Below are 12,726 nucleotides of genomic sequence, written 5' to 3'. Positions count from 1 at the left end.
CTCAAGCAAAATTAGGGATGGGCAACACATGTTGGCATTGCCAACACTACACACACATTCCATGAATAAATGGAAAGTACTATCTGGTCATTATTCACTTTGTTAAGTGAAAAAAAGTGTATGCTGCATTTCTTGCATTACAACAGTAACAACACTTTTAATAAAGTCCTTCATTAGTAATAAAATGTTCAGGAACATCCAGAGAAAATGAAATTCACAAAGTGACATCTTTCTAATCATGCATAATAATTTAATATCTAATCAGAACGTACTTGATGCCTACATCAGTGAAAAAAGTTCATATTTCTCACCACTAATATATTGCCTGAGGAAAACAAAGGCAGACTTAAATATTTATTTTTCCACATAAGAATTTTCTTATTTTTTAAATGAATTGCAATAGGCTTGTATAAGCACAATAAAGGAGGGCACAAGAGCATTAAAAAAAGCACCTGGTAAAATTGGTACACCTTTGTATTTCGATAGATTAACCTTGAATTCATTATCTATTTAGGGATTTTCTGGTCAGTCAATTTGCAGAATCTCAAAGTAGGACAGAACCACGAATTGTAGCAGTTACTGGATACAGGACAACGCCATGCGATTTTTTTCATCTGATGTGTTGAAACAAAATACTTTCTGCCACATCCCATAAGTGATGTGGTTGAATTCAGAGGAATTGAGGTACTGAGTCAATCCAACAGTTACAATGATGGCCACCAACAAAAGATGGCAAAAGCAACATGGTGGCATTAATGAGCACATTCACCCTTTGATGCTGGATTTTCCCTTTCTCAAGCCTTTTAGAAATACATGTATTATCTCAATTCTTGTTTTGGGGATTGGGTATGAGAATGTTAGCTAATTCTGGATCACATTGCTTGATATAATTCCACTCTTTATGTCAGGTACCTATTGAAGGCAATTCTTTTTTATAGTGAAGTTAAAGAGCAGCATAGACAATTATTCTAACCCACTAATCAGGAATGAAGGCATTTCTCTGAAAGCGCATGCAGTTATCAAAAATCGAATCATATTATCAAGGGGAACAATTCCTTGTGAATATTTTATGCTTACGTGGGTTTTAGATCATATCCTAATCCAATTAAAAAGTTGGTCGCATTAACTTTTAAAATATATTTGGGACAAGTCCCTTTGTCTGTCACAAATCTCGGAAGTAACGCTGCGCCGAGCGCTAAAAGTAAATCGATCAAATCAGACATTGTGATTTTTCACTGAATAAAACAAATATAAACGGAATGGACAGATTATTTTAATATTACAATTAATCTGTATCCAACAAATTTGGTCACTCCCGTTCCCTTTTTTTGCTGTCACCATCTGCACTTGTAAAGTAATACAGAAATTAAAACTTATTGTTCTGAAAGCGCATCTCTTATTTACTCATGACCCCACGATTGTAACGTGGCGGTAAAGAAACGTGAATGAAGTGTTTATAACGAAGAAGTGACGTCCATGTAATTAATGCTGGGGACAGGAATTGTAGTTCGTAGGTTTTGAGGAGAAGTTGAAGATACAGGACAGAGTGGGGATCGTGGCTAATGTTTAATGGCAGTGGAGAAATAATAACGGAAATAGATACAGACTCGATCAATTACGAGGCAGGAGCTACAATTGGTTCCTAAAGTTGTAGTGGTGGAGATAAAAACATTGTTGGGAGCCGTGGCCAATTGGGAACATCATGCAAGTAATGATTCGAAAATGTTGCAAGGTGGAACTTGTAGACAGCATGACTTGTCCATGATGACTATTGTCAATGATCGTTCTCCATGGACGGATTAGAATGTATTGCAGAAATCATCCAACTCTGATTTCGCTTAACCACGGCATCTTCAACTGCCTGGAATCCTGAACACTAGAATCCCCTCTCTAAAAATCTCCCCATTCTTCCTGTAGGGCGTATCTTCATATTAGACTTGCTCTGGCATCTCATAATGTGGCTCCGTGTAAAGTAATTTTTCCAAACTCTTGGCTACTTTGGAGGTTACACTTTCTTTTTAAGAGGAGAAAAGTAGTTCCGTCTGAGAGAGCGGCAGCATGTTTGGAGAAAGGGTCAAGTGCGGAGGCCAGGAACAAAGTTAGCAGCGCCCCACGCGCGTGCCTGAGTGCAGTAATGATGAAGAGTTCCTGGAGAGACAGTAGGTAGTTACATGTGTGATAGCTCCCTATTGACATCCAAACGACTTCTGCTATAAGAAGGGGCGCCTTTATGTAAAGCTCTACAAAGTTAAAACTCCTCGTGACCACGTAACGGCAAATTTTATTTTCTGATAAGGACGCGATTTTAGGAGGAACATTGCGAGTCAGTTCCCAAAGTTTACGGACTAGACTGAAAAAACTTTAACCTCGTGTCACGTGACACTTTGGAACTTGTTCTGAACTAATTGCACTTGTTGAAAATAAAACAAAAAGTCTTCTGGAAACAGTATGCGTGCATCGATCCGAAAATGTTGCAAAGTGTGAAACAAGAATAGATAGTTGTGGATTGGATCTTTTGGGATATCGCAATGCAGCTTTTTTTTAAAAAAAATGAAGTCCAAACTCTTCATAGGTTTGCCCCTTTTACAAACTTGTATACAGTTCGTCCAAATTTCTCTAACTGTCCTTAAAACGGTATAAACTGTTTTGAACACTGCATTTGGTCCCATTACCTGTTAAATAGATATCGCACGTGAAGTTACACAGAAACCTGATTCTCTATGAGTGATCAGAGCTGCTGTAAACTAATAGAATTATCTGATCACTGGAATCCCTTTGAGCCGAGGTAACGTGTCCTATTGGTGTTTACGAAGTTTTTTTTGGCTAAAGCTGCATTGATGTAATTATTGGGTCGATTGTTGGAGATTTGCGCCAGATGGCGTCGACTTCTCAAGCTGCAGTTGCTCGTGTTTGCTTTCTCTCCTCATATAGGATGCTAATTCGCAGATAAGTTATGAAAAGGCCGCAAAGTTGTAAAACAGTATTCATGGGGTAGAATGCCCACCGGCGTGACCTATTACTAAATACATTCATGAGGCACCCTCCTTTTATCCGTGATTTTCCACACGACGCTGCCTCTATGGAAGATCAGTAATAGCTTTTAAAAGGCATTTGAGTGCAGGAGAAAGCGAGAGTCTGTGCTTCGCCTTCCCGTCCGTCTGGAACCTCCTTAGTGACTTTAAACCCACCCCCTCCCTCTCCCAGAGCAACAAAAAGAGACCAACTCGGAGAAAACGAGGGACAGTGAGGTTTACAGAACCATAGAAAGCAGAGAAAAGGGGATTATACTAAGTGATAAAAAGCGCAAAACAAGCAAATGCAGATGGTTGATGAAACTTTTCTGGGTTTTTTTGTTGCAATAAAGATTATTTTGCCACTATTGCAGGTGTTTATATTTCAAGACAGATTTAATCGATGTAGACCATAGCAGATTTTCGTGTAAGTACTTATTCCAGAGAACTCCGTGCACGTGAATTACAAATAGACACCAAAAAGAAATCACAGCGGGCAATCCATTTGTGGTTTGAATGACGTTTGGGCTTTTTTTAAAAATCGTTTTTTTTTATTATGCGTTAGCATGTCTTTACAAAGAGTTTAAAAAGAAAGCCGAACTCGGTTAGCCCTGTGTGTGAAAACTGAAGGCTCCCGAATTTTTCTTTTTTCCTCTCTCTTTCCGAACAAGTCAAATGGATTCATCAAAGAAAACTTTGAAAACAGCTCTCCTGAGGTAATCTGGAAAAGATTAGCAACGAAGAGGAAAGTCGAATAACTGGCATGTCTTCAGAAAAAGCCAATAACGTTCAACTTGAGGGGAAAAAGAAGTGACCGAGCAGGCTGATCCAAATCAACCCCTATCTAGAGAGCGCGACCCAGTTTAGACTAAGTGAAGAATGTGCACTGGAACGGTCAGCAGAGCAGGAAATAATTAGTGGAGAGACCATCAAAAGGAGTAAGATAGAAAGGGATATCTGAGGAAAGAAGGGGACACAATCAGACGATTTATGGTTCGGTGAAGGGGACTCTAGGTGAAAGTAGCAGCTTGGGTAATTCAGAGAAGGAAAAGTAGTTGGCGCTAATATTGGCTCCTAGCGGGAGGGGCAAGGAGTTGTCAATGGGCGGAGGCCCCGTTCTCTGACAATGTTTGGAGCTGGCGGATGGGCGGGAGCCAATAGGCGGGGCCCGCACCCCTCCCCATCTGTGATTGGCCGCTGTGATTTGGGAGGCGCCGTATGATTGGCTGGTTGGTCTGGCGGCACGCGCCTTTGGGGAAAGTTTGGAACGAGTTGGGGAGAAGTTGGTGCGGATCGGCCTCAGAGTGAGGGTCAGCGCCAGGGGAGAGTACAACATAGTTGAGTGAGTGAGTGAGTGAGGGAGGGTCAGAGCTGGGGAAAGAGCATAACATCGCCGCCTGAGAGTGAGAGGGTCAGAGCCCAGGGAAGAGTGTAGTCCGTCCGTTTCAGTTTGAGGGTTAGAGCCCGGGGAGAGTGAGGATCAGAACCCGAGGAAGCTCATCAGCCAACCTCCTCTCCCATCTCCACACCCCCACCCACCCCAAAGAAAAACCATATTTCAGCTGCAGAGAGAAAAGAATAGAATAGTGTTAGCTCGTTGGCTGAAAGTTAGGGGGGGGGGGGGGGTGGGGAGAAGTTAGCACACGACTGCGGGACGCAGCGACTTTGTTACATGAAGCCTGCTTTGTCCTGACCGTTGGCCAAAAGAAAATCCCTGGCGTCCAATGTGGTGTCCCGTGAGTGAGTAAGGAGAGCAAGAGGGAGTTTGTTGTGGGGGTGAGAGAGGGGGAGAGAGAGTCGAGGGCGCTCCTGGAGTGGGTGAGAATGGGGAAGGAAGGGGCTGAGAGGCGGCTGCAGCAGCAACAGCAGCAACAGCAACAGGCGGCTCTCCTCCTGGCTCTGGTGCTGAGCGTGTGGCTGGGAGAGGGGGCGGCCGCTATCACGGTCAAGTACCGGGTGTACGAGGAGCAGCCGGTCGGCACGGTGATCGGGAGGCTGTCCGAGACGCTGGCGGCCGAGCTCAACCCGTCGTCGCAGCGGTTCCGGGTGATGCAGCAGCCGCAGCGGGTGAACGCGTCGCTGCTGTCGGTGCGGGAGCGGGACGGCGAGGTGAGCGTGGCCGAGCGCCTGGACCGGGAGCGGCTGTGCAAGCCCAGCGCGGCGGCGTGCCGCATCGCCTTCGACGTGATCACCCTGCCCACCGAGCACCTGCAGCTCATCCAGGTCGAGGTGGAGGTGCTGGACATCAACGACCACTCGCCCCGCTTCCCGCGCGCTGCTATCCCGCTGGAGATCTTCGAGAGCGCGGCGGTGGGCTCCCGCTTCCCCCTGGACAGCGCGGTGGACCCGGACCTGGGCGAGCACTCGCTGCACACCTACACCCTCAGCCCGAACCCTCACTTCGCGCTGGAGGTGCGCACCGGAGCCGACGGCGCCAAGTCCGCCGACCTGGTGGTGGTCCGGGAGCTGGACCGGGAGAGGCAGGCCAGCTACGAGCTGAGGCTGGTGGCCAGCGACCGCGGGCAGCCTCCCAGGTCGGGCTCCTCGGTGCTCCGCATCAGCGTGGCCGACTCGAACGACAACAGCCCGGTCTTCGAGCGGCCCTCGTACACCGTCCGCCTGGCCGAGGACTCGCCCCGGGGCTCGCTGCTGCTGGACCTGAACGCCACCGACCCGGACCAGGGCACCAACGGCAGGGTGGTCTACTCATTCGGGAGCCACGCGTCCCCCCGGGTGATGGAGACCTTCCGTATCGACCCGGACACCGGGCACCTGCTGCTGCTCCGCCCGGTGGACTACGAGCTGACCCAGACCTACGAGATCGACGCCCAAGCCCAGGACCTGGGTCCCAACTCCATCCCGGCGCACTGCAAGATCCTGGTGCAAGTGCTGGACGTGAACGACAACCCGCCCGAGATCGCGGTCAGCCTGGTCCCGCTGGGCAGCGAGGTGGCCACCGTCTCCGAGGCCGCCCCCCGCGACACCTTCGTGGCCGTGGTCCGGGTCGACGACCGGGACTCGGGCGCCAGCGGCCAGGTCAGCTGTCGCCTCCGCGGGCACTCCGGCCACTTCAGGATCCTGCAGACCAACGAGAAGAACTACATGATCCAGACCAACCACTCCCTGGACCGGGAGGAGATCGCCCAGTACAGGCTGGAGGTGATCGCCGAGGACCTGGGCACCCCCAGCTTCACCAGCGTCCAGTACCTCACCGTCCAGGTCGCCGACGAGAACGACAATGCCCCCCAGTTCCAGAAAAGCACACACGAACTCTTCCTGCTGGAGAACAACTCTCCCGGGCTCTTCATCACCTTGATGACAGCCACCGACAAGGACTTGGCGGAGAACAGTCAAGTGACCTACACCATTCTGGAGTCCTACATCTCTGGCAGCTCCATCACCACCTACCTGACCATTGACCCGTCCATTGGAGCAATCTATGCACTCAGGACCTTCGACCGTGAAGAGATGAGCAGGATTTCATTTATGGTCCAAGCCAGGGATGGTGGCACCCCTCAGCTTAGCACCAACACAACTGTTTTTCTGACCATTCTCGACCAGAATGATAACTCGCCAGCCATTCTCAAGCCTGTTTTGCGGAATGGTACGGCAGAAGTGCCAATCCCTATTGATGCTGGACCAAACTATTTAGTGACTACCATAGCAGTGGTTGACAAGGACGCAGGCATCAATGCCGAGTTCACTTGTAGCATCCTTGAGGGCAACCAACATGGTTTTTTGACTTTGGATCCAAGGACTTGTGACATTTATACCAATGATAGCTGGGTTTCAGTTCAGGAGAAAAGTTGGGACCTCATGGTGGCTGTGCAAGATAAAGGAATTCCAAGTCTGAGCACAGTGGCTGCCCTAAAAGTTGTGCTGGCAGAACTTGGGGAAGAAATCCACTATGATGAACATAATAGTTTAGATGACTCCATGATCATCATCATATCACTGGGTGTAATTTGTGCTGTTTTGCTTATCATCATGGCGATGTTTGCCACAAGGTGTAATCGGGAAAAGAAGGACAACAGATCTTACAACTGTCGAGTGGCAGAATCTACCTATCAGCACCATCCCAAGCGACCATCCAGGCAGATTCACAAAGGTGACATTACTCTGGTGCACACGGCAACTGGCACTCTTCCCATCAGATCCCAGCATAAGGCCACTCCTTCCTCATCTCCAACTCTGTCAGGAATAGATCGAGCTCAGATGTGCAGCAGGCAAACCAATCATAGCCGCCAGTCTCTCAACAGTTTGGTGACTTTATCCTCCAACCACTTACCTGAAAACTTTTCACTGGAACTTACACATACTTCTCCACCTGTTGAGGTTAGTATGCTATGCTTTATACACAGTAAAAAATTATTTGGAGTTCAGCCAATTTGTGATTCCAAACTGAAAACTGTTATCGATACTCTATTCTTGCTTGACACAAAATAGAGAATATATAACTGTACGAGATATTTGGCATTTTTTGCCATCAGCTCATCTACTAATGTGTAATTTGTGTTAAAACATTTTAACCTATGATTTCCTGTGTAAATCTTTCCTATTCTTTCACTTAAATAATGGAAATGATGGGCTTCTGGATGTTTCATGTCATTGAAGTGTGAGGATTTGAATGCTTTGATTTTAGGACCCAATTCAATTGCTGGCCTAAGTTGTATTATTTCATAAAAGTGTAGTTATCAGATTACTACAAACCGCTTCAACACAGCATGAGTGAGAGTAAAGTTTGGTTTTCTTTCTGACCTGTGAACTATAGTGGAAGTATGGATGCATATTGGGTGAAGGTTTGAAAAGAGCTGTTTGATAATTAATGAGAACAAATTACCCATCATCCACTGACCATTTCAGATTAAGTTAAAAATCACACAACACCAGGTTATAGATCTGGTGGATTATTTGGAAGTACTAGCCTTCAGAGTACTGCTCCTTCATCAGGTAACTAGTACTTCCAAATACACCTGTTGGACTATAGCCTGGTGTTGTGTAATTTTTAACTATGTCCACCCCAGTCCAACACTGACACCTCCACATCATTTCAGATTTAAAATGGCTACTTGAGTGATTTTATGTCAGAAGATGACCATTGCTCACAGAGACATAACTGAGCAAAAAGCCTTCAAGTGGCTTTCGAAGATTGTAATGTAGTGTTTCAACAGTTCTGAGGGCCTAGCTGTTTGACGACAGGCTCAAGATAGTCAGTCAGTTCTGTGCTGTAAAACACCTCATCACATGGGAAAGTTTGTTTTATATAGCAGTTTACTTATTTAAAATTCAAGTTGTTGATTTTTGCTGTTACATTTAGACTATGTTATATCATGAATCTCTGCAGCAAATATTAGTGTGCAGTAATGAATATATCTCATTCCTTCATATGCAATTTTGTTGGTGTCATTCACTTACTAGATTAAAATAGTTACATCTTTTAAGGGTGCACAGATTTAAAGTGAAAGTGCCAATTGGTTTAATGAAAATACTGTATAAGGAGTTTCAACCACTTAATTGAGCATCAAATCAATAATTAGAAGAGTACAGGGCTTGTTTAGTTTTACACCCTTAAAACTAATTATTCCTTAGAGGAATGGGTCATAAAGTAGAAAGTCATCTTTCTAGCACTAATACTTACAATCTGTCTCAATCTAGTGACACCAACTCTACTGGTAGCATGTGACTTAATGCATAACTTCCATTAAAGTGCAGACATAGTATTGATTGAAAATTGAATAGTTAAAAACTTCTGGTAACAAATGCAAGATTAAAGCATCCAGTTTCTTGATCTGGAGTTTTAACTGTTGGGTTCTCATTCAGTCTTTTTAACATTCTGACATTTGAAAACTTCAGGAGTGAGGAATTAGTTCAGATAAAACAACTTTATAATGTATTTCTATTAAAATCTACAAGTAATAGAACTAGGACATTTTGCAATTCAAAAACAAGTAAACTGTAGATCATAAAGTATTTCAGTTGCAAGAAAAGAATTTCCTTATTCTTGATTATATTTGATTCATCTCCTGAGAGTTTAATATGTAAATGTGCACATTTTCAGGGATGGATTTCCACTTATTTACTTCCCCTTACAATACTTGTTCGGACCCGAGAAAAATAGAGTAAACAGTGTTGACCCTTGTTTTTCCAAGGTTTCCACAGTCCATTCCTTTGAAGTCATCATCTACAATTGGGAACAACCCTTGTGAAAATTCAGACCGTGTGTGAAACAGTATTGCAGATGTTATTAGAAATTTTTGTTTTCTTTCCCCCCAAAGAGTAAATTTTTTTTTAAATTTCTGTTGCATTTAGCAAGTTTCTCAGCTGTTGAGTATGCTACACCAAGGCCAGTATCAACCAAGACCAAACTTTCGAGGGAATAAATATTCCAGAAGTTACAGGTAAAAGAACTGTCTCATTTAATTCCTGTGTTTTTCATATATTCAATTTTATGATATCTATGCTTCTAATAATTTGTTATCTTTTTGTAGATATGCTCTTCAAGATATGGACAAATTCAGCTTGAAGGATAGTGGTAGGGGTGACAGTGAAGCTGGAGATAGTGACTATGATTTGGGTAGAGATTCTCCCATCGACAGACTTCTAGGGGAAGGTTTCAGTGATCTCTTTGTCACGGACAGTCATCGATTTCATCCAGGTACAATCATGTCACTAATAAGTGCACATTGTTTAATATTCAAAGCAAATACAATTATTTGCTGTTTGTGTTTTTCTACTTTTCATGCTGATCAAAGACTGAAACAATTTGCTTGCTTCCATATGTTGGTAGCAACGTTAGTTAATATTGGGTCAAAACTAACTGCATGCTAAAGATCGTAGAGCTTAACATTGCCCTTGAGTTTTTATTTTTGTTTTCAAATTAACTAAATTGTAATTGAAACCTAGATTTTTGCTTTGTTTTGGCCATGCGTTCACCCAGATTTGTATTAGAACTTTTGGAAATCATTTCACACAAGATTCTCCAGCAACTGGACAGAGATTTTGTTGATTGTGATGTCTTCATTTAAGTTGCAATGTATTTCTCAACAGAGATGAGAGTTGGAGAATTTTGATGTTTAGACCTGGAAGTGATGCAAACTCCCTCAGAATGTAACTTTGTTTCTGGGAGTACAGCCTAAATACTCGGCTTGTTTGAGATTTGAATATATTATAGCCTCTTTTACTTCGTATATAATACACTAACAATACTTAACAAAAAATGCACATGTGAAATGTGAGATTTACTCATTGTACAGGAGTTCTCATTTTTAACAGCACTATCAACTGTAAATAAATGAGTGATGGAGAACCAAAACACATTTTGTGTGAAATCTCATGTGAAATAGAAGCCATACTGTGAATAAAAAGATCCCAGGTGAGAGTTTTCAATATATTCAGTATTGAAAACCTCACTGATAAATGCTTGGTCAGACTACAGAGAAGAACTAAAACATATTCACTGAAATAAAGAAAACAAAACAATAATCGAAAATAAATTAAGCTACACAAACATTGATCGAACATTTTTTTTGTCCAATATTTTACGTCCTCAGTCTTACTATTGAATGTGCCATGTTTTATCTTCATTGCACTTTTCTAGTATTTCCAGTATGGTGCATTGACACATTCATCATTTTTATATCCGTGGGAACCGAACACTAATTCCTACCTCTGAGAAAACATGATAGTGTTAGGTATTTGTCTGCACTAAAAATGTGTTTTTTATTCCTTCATGGGATGTGGATATCACTGATAAGGCCAGCATTTGTCACCAATCCCTAACTGATGTTGATTGAATGGTAGTGGGATGCCACTTTGAGCACAAATCAATGGCTTGCTTGGTCACCTTAAGGGCAATTAAGAATCGACGACAAAGCAAAACCAGATAAGTTTTTAATATAGTAGTTTTAGCTTTATCGTAATTGATAGCAACATTTTATCAGATTTTATTTAATCAATTGAAGTTCAGTTGTCCAGGTCTCATGATAGGATTTGCATTCTTCTGAATCATTAGTCTAGACCTCTGGGTTACTTGTCCAGTAACAACCATTATGTTACTATATCTCTGCCGGGGTTGGTGTTGGAGGAAAAGAGATTTTAATATTGTCTTACTTTCACACTGATGACCTCTGATTAACCTTTCCAACTTTTTTTTTGTTTTGCAGCAATGAAGTTGTGCACAGATGAATGCAAAGTATTGGGCCATTCTGATCAATGCTGGATGCCACCTCTGTCTTCGGGCGTTTCTGCTGATTACCGGAGCAACATTTTTATTCCTGGTGAGGATACGCAACAGCTTCAAGAAGATGATTGTGACTCTTCTGATTCCAATGACAAGAAAACAAGCTTTTTAACCTTTGGCAAAGAATCCCAGAGTGAGGAGACAGAGGATCTTGGGACTTCTTCCCTTCTGTCAGAAATGAACAGTGTTTTCCAACGATTGCTGCCTCCACAAATGGACATGTATTCAGAATGCAATGAAGTTGGCAGTGTAAGTTCTTTGGAAAATAAGAAAGGACATTTGACAGGGAAACCAGCTCCTTATCCACAAGGTGTGGCAGCTTGGGCAGCAAGCACACACTTCCAGAACCCAGTGAACAATATTGGTACAGCTCCAGTTAATCATATAAATCCACCAAGCATCTCTAAATGGTTGCCAGCCATGGAAGAAATCCCAGAGAATTATGAAGAAGATGAATTTGATAATGTTCTCAGTCAGCTTGCCCCCTGTAAGCGTGAGAGTAAACACGAACTTATTGATGCCAGTGAACTTGTAGCAGAAATTAACAAACTTTTACAAGATGTCCGGCAGAACTAAATAATGGTTGTGTACATTTGTTTTCTCTTCCTATTGGTTTGGAAACTGGAAGATAGTCATTGCCAACACTTTGCATTTATCAAGTAAATGTGTCTATGACTTTGAATACAGTTATATTTTCACATTAAGTATACCAATTTGTGTAATTATGTTCGTATTTTAAAAATACATTTTGTATTCTATTTATATTTTTAAATAAAACTTATTTTTATATTCATCATTTGTTTAATTGGGAAGGAACTTCAAACTAATTGACTTATTGTAATAATTATCTCAATCTGAAATTGATTAAAAATGGAACCACTTTGCATCACCTTTTAACGAATACTCTTTTCAAAATATATTGAATGCGTACACTATTGCAAGCATCAGACATTGCTGGAGATAGAACTAATTGACACCACAATTTTAAAAACTTACTTTAGAATAACATCATTGCGTATAGAGATTTTTCACTCATTTGCGTTGTCTTAGAGCATTGGCCTTAATTTCTTCTGGGCCCATCTAGTGACATTACAACTACTACAGATTTATACAAAGGTGACAATTCATATACGGTGACATGAATTATGTCTAGTTTTGTACTGTTGGCTCACAACACAGTAGCATAGCAATTGTTTCAGTTGTTATTAATATTTGTTTGAGTAAACAGAACATTCTGATATTTTTTGATATTATAATGTATCATCACACTACAGTCCTTTTATAGTCAGCAGTTACACATTGCAATGATATTTGGAACTTTGTCTGAATTATTGTTCCCAAAAATGTAATATGCTTTAAAATAATAGAAATGTTATTCATCTATTATTTGAAAGTGTAGAGTTTAGATTATGGTGGAACATTGAAGAGGCACTATGCTTAAAGAATTAATAGTCACAATATAAATAGATAAATAAT

General features: G+C 42.3%; 1 protein-coding gene across 1 annotated transcript; it reads left to right on the top strand.

The window, feature by feature from the left end:
- Positions 1-3,528: 3,528 nt before the first annotated feature.
- Positions 3,529-12,140, top strand: pcdh18a (protocadherin 18a). Its single transcript, XM_043674091.2, has 4 exons — positions 3,529-7,346; positions 9,321-9,409; positions 9,500-9,666; positions 11,174-12,140. The coding sequence occupies exons 1-4, from the start codon at positions 4,836-4,838 to the stop codon at positions 11,824-11,826; spliced, it is 3,420 nt and encodes a 1,139-aa protein (XP_043530026.2). The 5' UTR covers positions 3,529-4,835; the 3' UTR covers positions 11,827-12,140.
- The last annotated feature ends 586 nt before the right edge of the window (positions 12,141-12,726 follow it).

The sequence above is a fragment of the Chiloscyllium plagiosum genome, unplaced genomic scaffold (assembly GCF_037043375.1).
Source record: "Chiloscyllium plagiosum isolate Xiang-an unplaced genomic scaffold, Cpla_swu_hap1 HiC_scaffold_36, whole genome shotgun sequence".
NCBI lineage: Eukaryota > Metazoa > Chordata > Chondrichthyes > Orectolobiformes > Hemiscylliidae > Chiloscyllium > Chiloscyllium plagiosum.
Note: the sequence above shows the minus strand (reverse complement) of the source record. Positions and strands in the feature narration are given on the sequence as shown.

What these genes read in the sequence shown, in the direction of transcription:
- pcdh18a (XM_043674091.2), top strand. Translation starts at nt 4,836, where the DNA reads ATGGGGAAGGAAGGGGCTGAGAGGCGGCTGCAGCAGCAACAGCAGCAA. An exon ending in ATACTTCTCCACCTGTTGAG is followed by an intron (nt 7,347 to 9,320) that starts GTTAGTATGCTA and finishes TGTTGCATTTAG; the next exon opens with CAAGTTTCTCAGCTGTTGAG. An exon ending in CAGTCATCGATTTCATCCAG is followed by an intron (nt 9,667 to 11,173) that starts GTACAATCATGT and finishes TTTGTTTTGCAG; the next exon opens with CAATGAAGTTGTGCACAGAT.